Source organism: Cavia porcellus, unplaced genomic scaffold (assembly GCF_034190915.1).
Source record: "Cavia porcellus strain 051 isolate PalLab524CR breed Dunkin Hartley unplaced genomic scaffold, mCavPor4.1 scaffold_32, whole genome shotgun sequence".
In the NCBI taxonomy this organism is placed as follows: domain Eukaryota; kingdom Metazoa; phylum Chordata; class Mammalia; order Rodentia; family Caviidae; genus Cavia; species Cavia porcellus.
Window position 1 is genome coordinate 37903872 of NW_026947515.1, and position 17899 is coordinate 37921770.

General features: G+C 51.0%; 1 protein-coding gene across 2 annotated transcripts in view; it reads right to left on the reverse strand.

The window, feature by feature from the left end:
- Ntn1 (netrin 1) overlaps positions 1-17899 on the reverse strand; it is a 197135-nt gene that overhangs the window by 34371 nt on the left and 144865 nt on the right. For both annotated transcript variants that reach the window (XM_063242122.1, XM_063242121.1), the window contains exons 4-5: positions 17559-17708; positions 13727-13780 (exon numbers count right to left, since the gene is read on the reverse strand). In XM_063242122.1, the coding sequence (XP_063098192.1) occupies positions 13727-13780; positions 17559-17708 (204 nt within the window). The remainder of the gene's footprint in view (positions 1-13726; positions 13781-17558; positions 17709-17899) is intronic.

Below are 17899 nucleotides of genomic sequence, written 5' to 3' on the forward strand. Positions count from 1 at the left end.
CAGCTCTGTGCCCCCCATTCTGGCTCCCTCTTGGCGGGCAGTGTTATCCCGTGTATTCGGCTTTAATAAGCTGGAGCCATTCGGTGCTGAATTCACTGGTATCTGTTCCTACCAGGCCCGCCCCATGGGGTCTCCTTGTCCGCTCTGCCAGGGAACAGGGGATTTTGTATTCAGCAGAGAAAACAAAGCTGTCCCCACAGGGATGCAGTTGGCTCTCTGTATGCTTCTCCAGAGACAGCCAACAGTGGACACAAACTGGAACTACTGTCACACTGAGCGGGGATTCAGATGAGCTAGGCTGGGGCTCCCTGGGAAGCCGGACAAGGATGCCGGAAACCCTGGAGCGTCGCCCCAGCTGGTTAGCTGGCTGGTTAGACCAGCAGGTTGAGCCAGTGCTGATGAGGTCATGCCTTGGAAGCGGGTGGTGCCCTTGCTTACTATGCCTACACCCCAAACCTCAGCAGCTGTCAGGCAGGATATATACTCCCAGGCCAAGGCTGGGCTACTCTGCTTCCAACACAGAGAAAAGGCCTTCAAGACTCACCCTCACTTTCTGATGACAACTGCTGCAGCATCGTAGTGACAGGAGGCCACAAATGCCCCCAAGTCAGTACAGTGATCCAAGAAGATCTGTCTTGAAGACTATAGGTGGTTATCAGACACTATTTTTTCTCCTGAGCATAAGAATTGCATTACCCAGAATCCCTTGCAGTTTGGTGTAGTCATGTGATGAGTTCTAGCCAATGAGACAAGTGTACAAGTGATACACAAAACTTTTAGAAAAGTCTCCCATGATCTTCTCAGTGACAAGAAGGCCCTAAAGGATGGCACAGCCATATGATGGAAGGAACCTGAGGTCCTAAGCCACTGCTGTGAATGGAGCCACCCAACCAGGAACACCCATGGATAATGGTTACTGTTTGAGGCACAAACACCTGGGCTCTTAGGCATGTTTGTTACAGCATGTAGTCTGCTTATCCAGTACAGGGGCAATAAGAAGTAAGGAGAGTCTGTCCTAAGACATCAGCAGGAGTGGTATGCATGGGAGAGAAGACAGACATCAGGGAGGAATAAGATGTTATGAGTGACCAGATGGACAGGGGGGTCCCAGAGCATAACCAACAGGTCTTTCCACAGCATAGAGCTGTCAGAACAGTGATAGCAAATCTTTTAGAAATGAGGGCCCTAACTGCACCCCCAAGCCGCTTACTTATCTCTAGGTGAGAACACTGCACTTAAACATCAATATTGAGGTTTTAGTTTAGAAAAAACAACTCTACACTAATATCCTTTGTCTGGAAAAATAACAGGCATACCATAGGTTCACCACCATGTTAGACAGTAGATGAACCAGAAGCCCACAGATGGCTCCTGGATCCCAGGAAAATTCCCTGTTAAATTATAGTACTCTCCACAAATAAAAACCTGAGGGTGCTCAAGTCCCCCATACACAATGGCATGGTATTTGCATAAAGCTACACGTGATCTCTCCTGTATCTTAGCCTCTAAGTAATTTAATATGCCGAATGTGAATGCTATGTGTTATTATATTATTTACAGAGCAGTGACAAGAAAAGTCTACACATCCAGCACAGATGCAGTTTTTAACTGCAATGGCCTGGATGCACACTTGCAGAACCCATAGATACAGAGGGCTGGCTTGGCGGATGGACGGGTGTCCTGTTCTGTCTCCTGTACTGACCCAGTATACCCATCCCAGCGCCACAATGCCAGCTTCCCTGGTACACACATATAGCCTTCTCTGAAGGGTCACTGTTGGCTGATGGACCCTGCTTTGCTTGCAGATGTCTGGGAGGTTACGCAGGTCTCTTCCCAAGGGACAGTCCACAGCCTATGGTCAACGGATGTGGGTAGGAATAATGGCTCAGTCCTTTTGCCTTTAAGTGAAACCACTCCTTTGGCAGGATGACAGTGGTACCTTGGTTCACAAACTTAATTCTCTCCACAATTCTGGTTGCAAACCAAACTGGATGAGAACTGAATCAAATTTCCCCACAACCACGAAATTTGATTCAGCTCTCATCCAGCTTTGTTTGCAACCAGAATAATGGAAAGAATCAAGTTTGTGAACCGAGGAACCACCATGCCTCCCCAGAGCTCTGCGGGATAGGGCTGAGTCTAGACTTCTCCTGAAGCCACAGATCTTCCCACCTTCCTCTCCTGCACTCTGTCGCTCCCCCTCCCTTCCAGGCTGCTGCTGGGAGCACCCTCAATAAATCACCCACACAAAGAACCCTGTCTTGGTTCCTCAGGGTTCTGGGGAGCCTAACCCCAGATATTACGGCCCCTAATCAACCAAATGCATGGCTGGCATTCTGCCTTTCCATCTACCCGTAGCAATGAACTGGCCACAAACAAGAAGAGCTGGGATGAAGTCCAGAGTCAAGATAATCCTAGACCATGAGGCCCCAGAGGGTCCTAGCTTCTCAGAGGTCTAAGAGGACAATGGAGGCTCCTGTGAAGACGTGAAGGGCTGAGGGGAGATTTAAGATGTTCAAGGGGGACTCCCCAAGACTGGGGCTACAGAAGGTGGCACCCCACAACAGAAGAGATGCTCAAGCCAGGACATTAGAGACATGTCCCACCCGCTTGGGTAGGGGAGGGAAAGAAGCAGTGAAGCAAAAGATTAAAGCCTGGTCCAGCTTGGGCCTGAAGGAAATCTTGAAGCATCTCTCTCTCTCTCTCTCTCTCTCTCTCTCTCTCAAGCCCACTGTGCCAAACAATCCATGCATTTCTAATGTCCCTTCAGCAGGAGGACTCTGTGCCTGTCTCTGTGTCTGATTCTCTGTATCACCTACAGATTGAAAGGATGGCAAGTGCTTGCTTGAGGCGCTACAGTCGCGTGAGAAGCTTGGTTCCTCCATCAACACCTTTGTGACCCAGGGAAAATCACTGTCCTCTCTGGACTTCAGTGTCCCCATCAGTGGAATGTGCACACCAGAAAAGATGATCTATCTCTAGGTTCTTCCTGTATCAAGATTTAGAACTCTACTCCTTGAGTGCCTTTCTGACAATGCTATGATTAGAAACATTTACCAAGTAGCTCTCTGGGGTATTAAACAAAATCTCTGCTTTGCACAATTTCCCAATTTCAATGCTGTGCATAATCCCACCATGGCCATTTCAAACACCAGTGTGATACCCCCAGGCAGAGTCAGGATGAACCACACACAAGCAGCTCTGGAGAGCCTGATCTCAGGCACCACCACTTCAACTCTGACCTCTGCAAACAAAAGGCTTTTGCCTTTCCTCCGCCTCACAATACACTTTACTCTTGAGCAGAGACCACAAAACAGCGAGTGTAATGTCTGTCACAATCTTCCCTGGGGAGCCACTGGTCTTTCTGGAAGTGGGAACAGAAAGGGGAGATAACCCACCATCCTCTTGAGTTACTAACCCACTGCTCTTACTGACACTGAAGTTCTGTGCTGGATGCAAACCCAGGTCACATATCTAGACCAGGCCTGAAGCAGAGGCAGGGGACTTGTGTCATGCAGCCACATCGAGAGCTTTGGCAGTCCAGGGACAAAGCAGCAGAGAGGATCATCGTGCTCAAAAGGAAGCTGCAGTGGAATGAGGACGTTCTGAGCATCACACAGCCAGAGAGGACACAGCTGATGACCGCCCAGCCTTCAAGCCATGCAGGTCCTGCCAGCTGGGAAGGCCTGGAGGCACCTATAGAAGTGCTGGCTGTTGGGCAAGCCCTGCCCAGTGCTAAGGACAGAATGAGGGAAGATGGAGGGCATGATGGGTGACCCAGAGTCAGTCTGCAATGATGCCCCAAGACCAAGACCTGGGAGGAGAATGAATACGTCATTGAGCTGGTCCTCACTGCTTCGCTGAGAAGACCTGGTCCAGAAGAGCCAAGCAATGGTTTGCAAGATGTTTCCACTGCAGTGGGGTGAAATATGCCCCAAGACCCAAATATGGTTCCATAATTAGATGTGTTATTGCTACTTTAGGTCTCATGTCGTTTTTAATCTGGTGGGATATTTAAGCAAGCAAAGGACCACTGAGGGGTGTTGTCCAGCCCTGTCAGGGTTGGAGGTCTTTACTTACCCCAGGGTAGTGGCTGTTGATGCAGGGACAGCATGTCAATGACAAGGACTGTGCACCAAGGGCCAGTGTGTGCAGCCCTCCCCTCACAGCCCAGCCCAGCCCAGCCCTCCCAAGGATCCTGAGGGGTCCAAGAGATCTGGGCAGGGCTCATCAGGGGGCTCTGTATCCACTCCAGCCTCAGCCCAGATCCGAAGCATGCACCTCCCCACCCCCTACCCTCTGCCGGTAAGGTCCCTGGACAGCTGTGTGACACAGGGTGGGGTGCTGAGGACTCTTATCCTGCTACCCCGGACACCTGTCATTTGTCCCACCAGCCATCTCCCTTGAGCCCTCAGTGGGAAGAGCTCCCAAGGTGGCCTACATACTCTACCCCCACTTGCTCCTCTGGCCTCCCAGCTCATCCCTTTATCCTTTTCCGGGCTGGCGGCAGCTCCACCTGCAAAGGCCCAGGAACAGGGGAACAATGGGATCCTGAATCCAGCAATGCAAATAGCTTCCTTTGTGCTTCTTGCGGTGACAGGCTCTGGGCAGCAGGGTAGGGGGTGGGAGAACTCTCTCACCCTGCTCACCCCAGTCCTGACCTCTGCCCCTACCCTTTGTGCAAGCCCCAAATAGAGGAAAGAGAAGAAAGGGGTGTGGGGGAAGCAGCCAGGGAAAGGGAGAGAATAAGGGAGGAGGTGTAGAAGACAGAAAAGGGAAAAGCAAAAGACTGAGAAAAGCAGAACCAGAGTCTAGAGAAAGAACCAGAGGCGGACAGAAGAGGACGTGAAAGAAGGAACTAGAAGCTGTTCACTGGACCATATCAGACTGCCATTTCGGGCCCCGAATGGCAACTCCATACAGTTCAACCTAATACCGACGGGGCTGGTCTGCGCTCAAGCCAGGGTTAGTGAGCAGGGTTAGAAGAGGCTCTTGTCCCCTTGGCTCCTTTCCTCTCTGAGTTGACGTCAGGATGCCCCAATTTAACCAAATGGTCTCCAGCAGGGGCTGGTGTATCACTAAGGGACATCTGATTATCACAGGCAGATCCCCCAGCCCTGACGCCACAGTGCCGGGGCTGAAAAATCCTGGCTTAAACCTTGGTGAAAGGAGCTGGGGGTGGAAGCTAGTGGGAGCAGACTTGCCTGGCATGCACGAGACCCTCAAAACTACGACAAGAAAACCTTGATTTAAGTATCTTAAACCATCACTCAGGGTCTTTTAGGAAGACGTAAGATTGTCCCTGGTCATGCTCCCTGGTCCTCTCTGCGTGGAGGGACCCTTCCTGAAGGGGAGATGCCCCCAAGGAAGCTCAGCGCTGCCCACCCCCGGCCCCACTCTGGTCCCGGGCTCCAGCTGGGTGAATGTGACAGCAGGGCCAGCACTTCCACCACATATGTCCCTGCAGGCAGCCTGCATCTGCAAAGCAGCCCAGGACCGGGGCCCTGCATGCATGTCTGAGTATAAAGCTTTGTACATCACGCATTGCAGAATAGCTTAAAAATTAAACCACTGAGCAACCCAGATGTGAAAGACATTAGGAAGAAACCAAGACATTTTTGAAAATGGCCTGCATATCAGGTGATATTACAGAATTTCTTGTAATTTGGTTAGACTAATATGGTATTGAAAAGATATTCTTACTTTTCAGAAAAGTGAACTGTCATGATGTTTTAACTTTTCCTTAAAAGTCTTTCAACACAGCTGGGCATGGCAGCACATGCTTGTAACCCCAGAACTTGGGAGGCTGAGGCAGGAGGATCACCATAAGTTTGAAGCCAGCCTGGGCTACCCAGTAAGTTCTGGGCCAGCCTGAAATAAACAGCAAGACCCTGCCTCAAAAACAAAACAAGTAAAAAAATATTTTTTTCCTAGCAGGACTGGGGATGTAGCTCAGTCCCAGATATTCCCCTAACATATGTGAAGCCCTGTTGGTTCAATTCCTAGCACTACAAAAAGAAAAAAAAAATTATTTTTAAAATGGTTTTTCAGCAAAGAAATATTGTTCAAGCCAATAAGGCACATATAAATTGTTAAGTCTAGGTGATAGGAGTATGACTGTCACTCTGTTCTACTTCTCTGAAATGCCTTGTGATAAAAAGTTCAATGACTCTAAGCACATTAATCCAGAATATACCAGTTTATGGTAAAACTCTGGGGATTACTTTTCTGCTGTGGGTTGAGCCGAGTTTTACCATGGATACAGGAACAGGCAGACCAACGCTCTAGCCCCATCCCACCATAAAAGCTTGCTGGCTTTCTAAATCCTCAGCTGCTTCCTTGTCCATGTGACGTGCAACTCGTAAACAAGCTGGGTCCATCTCTAAGGACCACGACCTCTCTCCGTACTTTCACAGAGAACACATGCATTTCATCCTGCACATACCGACAAGTGTTCCCAACCCTGGCACTGTGACTACTGTGGGTGGCAGACTCTTCACTGTGGGGTCGTCCTGTCTATGCAACGTGGGGTGCTTGGCAGCATCACGCTGCCTGCCAGGGGCCAGCAGGAACCCCCTCCCCAGCTGTGACAACTGAAGATGTCTCCAGATAGCGACAACTGTCCCCTGGGGGCGAAGAGTACCTAGCTGGAGTATAAGAGTATCATGAAAAAGTTTAATCAAAACGTTCTCCAAACCAGTCACACGTGACTCTGCATCCAAAGGGCCTCTCCACATGCTATCTGCTGTGTGGTCTGTTTCTATCACTTGGCAGTACACTATCTTTTCATTCGTTCATCAATTTATTTACTTTTTGGTACTGGGGATTGAACCTAGGGCCTCTACACTGAGCTGCATCCCAACCCCTTTTTATTTTGAGACAGGGTCATGCTGAGTTGTCTAGGCTAGGTTTCAACTTTTGATCCTCCTGTCTCAGCCTCCCACGGTGCTGGGATTACAGGCATGTGCCATCAAGCCCCACTAATTTTGTTTTCTCTGCACTGTGTACTGACTGGTTTATTCTTTTGCACGCTGATTAGCTCTCGTCGAATTACTGTACACTGAGATCTGTTTATGTTTGAGTCTGCTTCTGGACTTTATACTCAGGGTTGCTGATGTCTGTCTTCTACCACACTAAGTATCCTGTTTATAATATTTTTAAATATCTGGTAGGGCAAATCCTTTTTCATTAGTCATCTTTTAAAAAATTCTTGGCTATTCTCACACATTTATTTCTCTAACTAAACTTTAAAATCATCTGTCCAATTGGGATTTTGATCAGAATTATGCTAAATACATGATGATTTCTAGAAGAACTGTTTTTGACACATTTGAATCTTGCCTTTCCAGCACGTGGCAAGACTTCCCACTTTTTTCCTGGTCTTTAGTGTCCTTTTTTAAATACCTATCCCATACTTTCACTGCTACGTTTATGTCCGTGTGCTTGATATTCTGCTTGCCATTCTAATTGAAATTCATGTGTGCGTGGTAATGAGGGTTGACAGCAGGGCCTTTGCCAGACATCCTCCACCCTTTTTTACTTTGAGACACAATCTCACAAGGTTTTCTAGTTGCCCACACTGGGCAACAACTTGCAATCCTGCCTCAGCCTCCCGAGTGCTGGGATTGATTACAGGCATTCCTACCACGCCTGGCTTATGCCTGCTTTATTCTAATTGGAATTGTATTCCATTATTAAAACGACGCATTCCCTGGGTACTTAGGACAAGGCAGACACTCCGCTCTGGGCTTTTCCTCATTTACCATGACCCTTTGGTAACTAGTCACTTCCAACACATAAAAGTTACTAACATCCCTTTAGTTTTGTAATGACATTTTTGTAGAATTCTTTTGTTTGAGCAATGTGCCGTTGACTGTCTGCCAGGGTTGTTTTTGATTCCCACCCACTGTCTGGTATTAGTTGATTCATACGCCCTGTCACACCAGCGGCCTTGTGACCAAAGGTGCAGGGCTCCGCTAACCATCCTCCTGTGCCTTGACTCTGTCCTGGAAGCCCAACCCACCAACCCAGCACACGCATGACAGCTCGAACGGCACCTGTAAAGCACACTGGGGTTTTGTTTTGTTTTGTTCTGAACAGTGCCTCACTGTGTAATCAGTCTGGTCTTGACCTTGTTATGTAGCCCAGGTTGGCCTTGAACTCACAATGACCCTTTTGCCTCAGCTTCCCGAGTGCTGGGATTACAGACATGTGCCACCATGCCCAGGCGTGCACTGGCCTTTAAGTGGCTTGTCTCTCCTTGGTTTTTCAAGTCCTTACCACCACCACCAGCAGACACTTTCCTGCTAAGACAGTACCACATGGGGGCAGAAAAACTTACAATAAAAGAACCCTAACAGCGACCAAACCTCATACCGTCTGACAGGCGGAATGACGGGGCAGTCACCACCAAGACTCCCAGGCCAGGAAGCTCAGCAGGAACCTCAGTTTGCTCCTCCCACACGGGTGGAGGTAAGAACAATGCCCACCTCACCTGAGTGGGAGCGATGATCACAGGACTAATAAATCAAGTGGGACACTCCTGAGCACACAGTGAGCATTACACACGTAAACATGGTCTCCTTCTTCTCCACACTTAGCCAGAATCCATTATGCCCTGTCCCCGGTCAGGTCTGAACCCAGGCCCGTACACTCTGATGATGCTAACGACTTACCCAAGTGGCCAGCGCTGGACAGCCCGGCTGCTTCACGCCATCCCGTGAAGGCTGGCGCCTTGGCCAACACATGGGTCTCGGGCCTACTTATATAAGCTGCAGGGTTCTCGATCTGCCTCCCACTCACAGTTCCCCGTTCCCTACTGCAGAAATACTGAAGCACCCCAGGAACCACACCCTTCTCAGATGTCTCCAAAGCAGAAGGGGCTGCAGGTGTGGGGCCTGACTATGCTGATTCAAGCCAAGTGCGCCCAGCCGCACAGCTGGGAGGAGACGCAGCACCCCCACTGTTCCCCTGACCCCTCAGCCCGCTGGCCAAGCTGAGAAACTAAGAAACACCCTGCCTTCAAAGCCTCCCTCGGAATGCGAAGACAGGAAGGACACTGGGCTGCTCCCACCCTTTGGCTATCATGAAGTCAAGTACTTGACCTCTGATCAATTTCTAATCTCTAGCTCTGCGTGGTATCTAATATTAGCAGCTACAAAGCTCTGATGAGACCAACAGCTCCTGACTTGTCACTTCTGAGGGTTTCCCTAAGGACCCTACATCAAACTAATCCTCCACACCTTTCCTTATGTCAACAACCGCCTCCCAAACGCCACTCTCCTGGGCAGAAGCTGGCAGAGACACGGCCGGCTTGGTTCAACACCCCGTTACACTGTGATAGCTGCATTTTTCCTGTGATTTTATTCTTTTTGCTGAGGTCTTACAACAGGACCCCCACTGATTCAAGGTCATCTCATTTAATCACCCAAGCACCCCTTCAATGCAAGGTTATCGTTAGTCATTTCAGAGAAAGAAACCACAAGAGCGCAAGTCCAGCTCAGGCTGCCAGTTCAAAGCTTTGTCCTCTCTCCTGTCCTGCCCACAAAACCTCACCCATGCTTCAAGTCCTGATGCCACACCGTCCCCTGTCACCAGCCTCATCCCTATGGTGGGAAAAAAAAGGCTACCCTGAGAACGATCCAGGTTGCAAGTGTACACAAAGTTATTTCCTTTACTGAAAAACCGGATGTGCTGAGAGGCCACTCACTGTGACACCTCAGAAGTTACCCCTCCCCAGCTCACCCGCTGGCATCCAGCTCCATGGGTCCAGCTGATTCCTGCAGAGTTTTCTCTCTAGGCTTCCTAAGGGGCGCATGCACGGTGCTCTTGGAACCACCCTGGGCCCAAGTCTGGGGTCAGTGGATTAAGGGGGCCGGTAGAGGCCCAAATGGGGTGGGCACAAGAAGAAGACAGGGTGAGGGTCCAAGGCCCCTGTGGAAAGCTGAGAGAGCTTGGCTCACTCCTCACTGCCCTACCCCAGCCCTGGCCAGGCTGGCCCGAGGAGGCGGCCAAGTATTTCAAACCAGGGAGACCAGCAGAGACACCCCTCTTCCCAAGGATCCCTGGCCATTTCCTGGACAGGCCCACAGCAAGGTGGGGTGTGAACGGCTTCTCTGAGCTCTGAGAGCCAACCCTGCGCGTCACTTCTATGAGGCAGCCTGAAACAGGGTTCAGGCAGAATATCTACCCCAGGGAAAGCAGCACAAGCTACAAAACAGCCCAGGTATGAAATATTTCCCTCCAGACACGTTGGCCTCTGCCTCTGCTGGGGCTTGTGGATGGGGTCAATCATCAGATGTGGATAAGGAAGAAAGCCCAAAAGAAGTGGAGGGTTAGTCCTGCTGCAGAAAAGCAGGGCAGGGAGGAGCCTGGGGGCACAGGGCCCCACGCCTGTTCAGTCCAAGACCTCGAGCCAGGGAAGGAGCAATCCAGATCCTCTGGCTCCGTACTGGTCGGTGCTCCTCCAGTGAACCAAGTGACCTCCACTAAAGCTAGCCATCTGCAAGCCAAGACTTCCCTCAAGTGGTGGGCAGGGTGAGGGGAGACAGGTGACCCTCTTTTAGCCAAAGGGTATTGAGGCCTCTGCAACCAGGAAACCGGTGTGTGCCCGGGGAACCTCAGGCACGCCACCCTTTTGAAGTGAGGGTCCTGCTGTCCCTTCCCAGCCTCCCTGCCCCAGACCTCCCACGACACTGTGTTCTGGCCATCCCACCCATGACAGCTCCTTGGCCTGTGCAGGGAGCAGGTAGAGCACATTCCCTAAGTGAGCTGGCCCTTCAAGGGGACGAGTTCAGTGCGAGGTTATGTCTGTCAGCCTTCAGGACAAATCCTTGGCTTATTAATTCTCTCTGTTCTGTTTGGCAGGCAAAAGTAAATAAGCTTTTCTCAGGCAGCTCCACACAGAGGCCTTCCCTGCTCAAACATGCAAGAGTGGACAGGTTTAGGGGTGCTGTACTCCCAGGTCCGACTTCCAGGGCCCGCCTGCCCTCCAGCTCTCAGCTCTCTGATGGGAGGGGCTGAAGGCCAGCACGGTGGTTCTAGGGGTGACTCGTACTTTCTGGGCCCCCCCTTACCAGTTAGCAAGGGTTTACTCAAATCTCCAAGACCCAAACCTGACTGCCCAGCCCTTCTGTGAGGAAAGAACTTGGTAAGTATTTAAATCATATTTGTAAAGGAAGAAGAAAGGAAAAATAGTCACAAAATCAAGAGGAATCAGAAAAGTTAATTAACCAACCAAGGACTGTCAAGGAAACAGTTTGCAAAGAGGATGTAGGGATGTTAAAAAGTGCTGTCCGAGAATCTCCTATCTGGGCGGGGGATATAACCAAGAACATTTGCCTACCCTCTGTTTGACTTCTAGCCTTGCAAAATAAAGGAGGGGGCAGATGTTTTGTCTAGGAGAGCTGGGAACCTTGGGTGCTTTACACCAGCTGTGTGGAGTGCAGGTAGATATGGGAGGGAGCACAAAATTATTTTTTCTAAGCTCTTGATTTCCCCTCCCTCCCCATTTGCCCATTTCTGCTTTGGAAGGGAAAAAGCCAAAAAACAGCATAAAAAATCTAAAATTCTGTTGCAAGGTGTAGGAAAAAAAAATGAAAGGAAACAGATCATTAAGCTCTGTTCTAAATGTCACCATGTAACCCATTAATTTGCACAATTAATATGCATTAGTAATTAAAAGGGAAAAGGTCTCTCCTGCCTTCAGTCAAACACACAAGCTGTGCTCACCACCCCTACAGCACTCGGCTGGGAGCCCGCAGGCTTGTGCAGCTGAGTCCCCTCAGGCTTCCCTGGTGGAAGGGCTGCCACGACTGTGCGCTGAGAATAGATAGTGAGCTTCAACACTCCTCCCTTTCCTTGCATTTCCTTGATTAACGGTGCTGGGGAGTGAGCGCTGAGCTGGACTTCCAAGCCCTCCACTGGTGTTTAATTTAGAAAATCGAAACAAAAAGCTAGAAAAGTATACCTTTGTCCTCAGTGAACAAAAGGGTTCCCCACCACCACCACCAAAACGGGCCTCACTATGTTGCCCAGGCTGGCCTTAAACTCTGGGACTCAAGTGACTCAGCCTCCTGAGGAACTGGGAAAAATAATTTTTTTAATTAAAAAAAAAAACTATTACCCCCCGCCCCCAAATCAACTGAACTGTGAGAGATGCCGCTGCGGCGGATGCCCAGGGCTTTCTCCCTCCAGCCCACCAGCCCCAGGCACCCTGTGAGTGGCAGGGCTGCCTTCAAACCCATCCCATCGCAGCTGCTCAACCAAGGCACAGGAAGCCTCAGCAAACCACTGAGGCCCTGCCACAGGTAGCTTTCCCAGGGTGGCATTGCCACCCCTGAAGTATAGTTCTGCCCTTCTTGCAGGCTGTCAGTTGGCCCCCCCCCCGCCCCCAACACACACAGTCCTCTCTGGGGAAAGGAAGGACCCTCAGGGATGGCACAAATGTCACTGTCACTCTGCCTGCTCCAAGTACACAGAAGCCACGGTGTTCACAACCAGGAGCCCAGGGTGGGCCTGGACTACTCTCCTGAGGGCACCCACACTGCCAGACTCTGTGCCCTCTGCATGCGCAATACCAGGGCTGCAAGGCCTTTCAAACTGCACCAAGAAACACTGCGATTCAGCCTCAGGATTTTTCAACACTAAAATAAAACACACCTGGTCCTGACCTAGGACGATCTGAAGTAACAAGCAGCGACCTTACCGTAGTGTGAAAGGGTTACACAGTCAGGAAAAACAACATTTCACGTTTTGAATTTGGATGTTTTTCTGGGCTTGCCATCTGGGGTCAGAGCAGGGAGTTATGGCTCCACCAGCCCTGCGATCTCGGCGGGGAAAAGCCCAGCACTCTATGGCTGAGTGATGAGGCTCAGTGAGTGAGGTGTTCTCCACGCATTTTGTACTCAGGACATTTTCAGCATAGAACCCCATCCTAAATCAAGGAGCACCCGTTTGAGAGGAGGCGAGGGCAGGTGAGGCCAGAGGAGAGCAAGTTCGGGCCCAGTCTCAAAATAAAAAATAAAAAGGGCTAGACAGAGATTACAGCTCGAACTTGCAATCCTCCTGCCTCAACCTCTCAGAGTGCTGGGATGACATGTGCTTCTTTAAATGACTATAAATCAGGATCTAGTAGTAGGTCCAGTAATTGCTATAACTTTGAAGCAATCATGAGCATAAATATTTTGTGCTATCTGTACCAACAATGACCTGATGTGAACACAGCTATGGCTGCTACTGGTGGCCGCATCATCACAAGGCTGTGGTTGGTGGCCCACATCTGTCATGGAGGAAATGTTACAACTCCAGTTAGAAGTGGGAGAACGTGGATGTGGGATTCTCCTCTTGCTGCACCTCATGGGCCCTCCAATTTCCATGAGAGTGGGGAACCAGGCCCAGGAAGCCTCGTCCCAGCCTGCCCCTCCCTCCTCAGGACGCCTAGGAAGGCAGCCCAGATGCTGCAGCCAGCAGACAGCACTCAAAGCTCAGCATCGAGGACAAGGAGCTTCACCATGGAGCCTCTGGCTTTAGGGGACTTGCCCAATGGCTCTGTTACAGCACCTTTTATTTTCAGAAGCAAAATCCCCCAAAAGTACCCGATGCTCCCTTGTCTTCGGTGCACTGTGGGATGGGTGGAGCCCAGGGGTTACAGGAGGCGCCGTCTTCTAATCCCCACTCCCACTCCAAAATGAGCAAAAGTAACACAAGCAGCTCAGGGACAGCTCACCTTCTGGCTCCTCCACGCTGCTGGCTGCAGTGGTTGGCGGTGCTACAGGAATCTCTGTGAGGTTCAGGACAGGCCAGAGGAAAAAGCAAGGGAAAACAGCATTATTTTTGATCTCCAAAGAGAACGACTCACCCCAGACTCCTCCTGGCCTTTGTGGGACCCTCTCTTCCTTGATCATTCGATGGCTCAAGAAATACTAAGGTAAGAAGAAAGCCCGGTCCTAGAGTCCTGGACGTATTACCTTGTTCTCCGGTCCCTTCTCCTGGCAGGAGTGTCAGGGCTCCTGGTTGTCAAAGGGGGACCTGGTGACATGGACAGCCAACCCTGCACCCAGGCCTGACCCATCTGTCCTTTTCAGTTCTACCTTGTTATCAACTCAACTCTGCGCCAGGATGGCAGAGATGGTCTTCTCCGGGCTTTCTGTTCAAAACGCTACCCCGACCCCGGGACCTCAGCTCAGGAATGGGGATGGTGCATGAGGGGCAGGCACCTGCCCCGGGAGGGTTGGTCACAGGGGCACAAATGCGTCTTCAACCCAACCCTGCTTCATGCAGGCTCCCAGTGGGTAGGATGGGATGAGACGATGGGAGATCAAGAGGCCTGGAAAAGCACTTGCTTCTGATCATTCCTTTTCTATCCAGAAGAGCAGTAGGTTCCCATTATCTCCTGGACCCAACCCTGTATTCTCAAAGGTAAAGAGATTCCAGCGGTCACTGCTATTCATCAAGTCAGCAACAGAGCTGGGGCTTCTTTTAGAACAAGGCTGAGCCATGGGTCAGCAGTCCCTTCCGGGAAGGGTCTCCCTTCCCCTCTCACCAATGATAGCCATCATCTGACCCTCTGGGGTAAGATTTCTCTCTTATCCCCAGTTCCAGATCCACTGGGACCAAGAGGCTTTCTAGATAGAGAAGGGATAGCAGGTGTGGGGAGGGTGCACATCAGAGTTCCCTGTGGCAGTCGATTTTGTGCTTTTGAAAAAGCGGCAGAGGACACAGCCCTCAGTGTGGAACCATATCTGCTCCCAGGTGAGTTTATCAGCAACAACCCATAGGTGCCATGGTTCGGCAGCTGTTAGGAAGCCGGGTCCTTATACAGGCCCCGTTCTTAGCCCTAAATGGGCACGTGGTCCCATCAGAAACACTCTGCAGGCCACATCTGCCGAGCCTGGTCTGATCCTATAAATCCACAAACAGGGCTGGGCCTCTGGCCAGGGAGCCCCCTGACTCTCCAGCCTCAGTACTGTAGACAGGCCTGGCTCTTGATTGCACCTGGAGGGTCCAGGGCTCTCCAAGCTGTGACAAAGCTCATGGACCCTGCAGGGTAGGGTCAAGGTCTGCGGTGGGAATGCTCATGGCCATCTGCCCATCCTGTGTGGGAGGAAGGGGAAAGTGCAGACCATGTGGGAAGACGGGAGTCCCATCACTCCAGGGTTCCATTTCTGACTCTGAAATGTCAACTCTCATTTTAAAGTTGGTTTTTCCATTTGGAGATTGGAAATGCTGGTTCCAGCCTTTCTGAGCAACCTGATAGCTTCTAACATCTTTATAAGAAGGACCTGCAGTTGGGCGTGGTGGCACACGTCTGTAATCCCAGCACTCAGGAGGCTGGAGGGTCCCCATGTATTTGAGGCCAGCCCGAAATACATAGCAAGACCCTGACTCAAAAAGCCATAAAAAGAGAAGACTTTGGGCTGGAAGCGGGGCTCAGTTCTGGAACACCCCCACCCTGTGACAAGGCCCCAGGGTCCATCCCAGCCCTAGGAAAAAACAGGCAGATTTCGCTTCTTCCCTACATTTTCACAACCCCAGATTTCCTCCCAGCTTTCTAAAAATATTTACTTAGCAGATTTTTAAACCGACAGAGGAAAGGATTTGTACAAATTCTGCAACTAGGATTGTAAAAATCTTTCGATCCCTTCCTTCCTTTCTTGCTTCTTTCCTTCATTCCTGCCTGCCTGCCTGTCTTCCAGAACTGGGGGTTGAACCCAGGGCCCTCACACTGAGCTACAATCCCAGGCCTTTAAAACAAAACAAGAAAAGAAAAGACACAAGTTCTTGCTGAGTCACTAGTCCAGTTCCAGCCCAGGTTAGGCTTGAGCTTGTGATCCTCTTGCCTCAGCCTCCCAGAACGCTGGAATTATAAGTGTGTGCCACTGTTATAAGTGTGTGCCACTGTTCCTGGCTGCGCTGGGCTGCTCTGGTCTGGGTTTTTTTTTTTAAGACAATGCTAAGATGAAACCCAGGGCCTTGGACAGACTAGGCAAGCACTCTACCACTGAGCCGCCCATCTCAGCCTGCTTGCCCCATGGTAGACATCCAGTTCATTTCCTGGGGCTCAGACTTTGGTAATTTGGGACCTGTGTGGCTATCAGCTGGAGAAGCCCCTCTGTTCAGAAACTGGTCAGCAGCTGCTGGCACTAACACGGCCAGCCTGTTTGGAGGTGCAGGCCACTCTCAGGGCAGGGGAGGTGTGCAGCGTCTGAGGTGCCCACTGCTCAAGGAAAGGCTGTCTGCAGAGCCTGCAGTGCTCAAGGACTCTGAGACTGCCACTGGGAAGAGGGAGTCCCTACCTTCCTGGCCCCTAGGAGCTGGCCTTGTGACACAGGTTGTTCCAAGTCCCTCCTAAATTAATAGTCACTGAAGCCCACCCAGAACGAAGAGACAGAGAATCTCTGAAGTAGGGGTTGACTGATTTCCCCTGAGAAGGGCCAAGTAGTAAATATTTCAAGGCTCTGTGGGGCACACGGTCTCTGCTGTTAACTGCACAAAAGCAGCCACAGAAAACATGAGGGAAGGGGAGGGGGTGAAGCTCTATCCCAATAAAACTTTATTTATGGACACTGAGCTTTGTATTTCACATAATTTTTTATGTGTCATGAAATATTATTCTTCCTTTGATTTCTGTTTCAACCATTTAAAAAGGTACAAACTACGGAGCCACACAAAAGCAGGCGGAGCCAAATTCCTGGGCCAGATCTGCCAACCTTGCTCTCTAGAAAAGCAGACTTCATTCAGGGGCTCCCGCCTTGTTTGCTGGGATTCACCAGTCCTCTCACTCCTCCCGTCCCTCCTCTTCCTCCCTTTTCTCCTCTTCCCCCAAGTCCTTTCTTGGCTTGTCAGCCCTGCATGAGGAACCAACAAGGCTGAGAAGCAGAGCAAAGCTGAGCCAACTTGCAGTGAGGCTAGGCTTTCTAACCAGGGCTAATTCTCCACTTGCAACCCCAGAGCAAGCCCACCAGGCATAAACTGCAACCCTTCGGCACCAAGGCCTCTGAGTGATCCTGCCACCCTGCTCAGCCTCTCTCATGTTCTGGCAGCTCTGGTCTAACAAGGTCCCCAGAGCTCCTAGAGCAGTGATGGTGAACCTCTGACAGCTTTCAGGGACAGGAAAACCCCCTGCAGCACATATGCTGTAGGTTCTCCACCGCTGGCCTCGGGTGACAGTCACCCTTTAAGCCTTTTCTCAAAGGTATTGGGCTTTCAGTTCTTTCCATTCTCAGTGCACCAGGGCAGGGGAACACTGGGATTCCTGCAGCCACAGCAGCCCACCCCAGATCTGGGGTGAAGGTGGGATTCGAGAACAGGACCTGTGCTGGGGGAAGCGCTTGCTTTTCCCCTGGAGCCAGAGAGGCAGTGTCTGTCAGGACAATGGGCCAGGTACAGGCTGCTTCTGCTGAGCCCTCAGCTGCTCCTGCAGGATGCTTCCCCAACCGCACACTGAGGTCTTCCACTGGGTCTCCCTGAGCACCAGGCATTAACATCAGAAACCAGCCATTCCCCAGCCCAGTCCCTCTGCCCACCCCAAAGGCTGAGAGCAGGGGTCACACACATACTGATGCAGGGTGCGATGGGCGAGCGGCTCTGCTGGTAGCCCTTGGCGCAGCGGTTGCAGGTGATACCCGTCACCCCATCCTTGCAGGGACACTGACCGGTGGTCTGGTTGCAGGTCTTGCCAGCAGCACCCACGGGGTGACAATCGCAGGCTGCAAAAAACACACAATAGGAGGGTTAGAGTGGCTGGATGGGGGCCATGCCCACTCAGGGGTGCCCCGTGAGCCCCGCCCAGGGAATAGTCAGGGACAGGGGCAGGCCTGCCAGCTCGTGCACAGTCTAGAAGCTCTGAGGCTGGCTACCTCAGATATGTACCCGGGGATGAGAAATGAAAATCAGAATG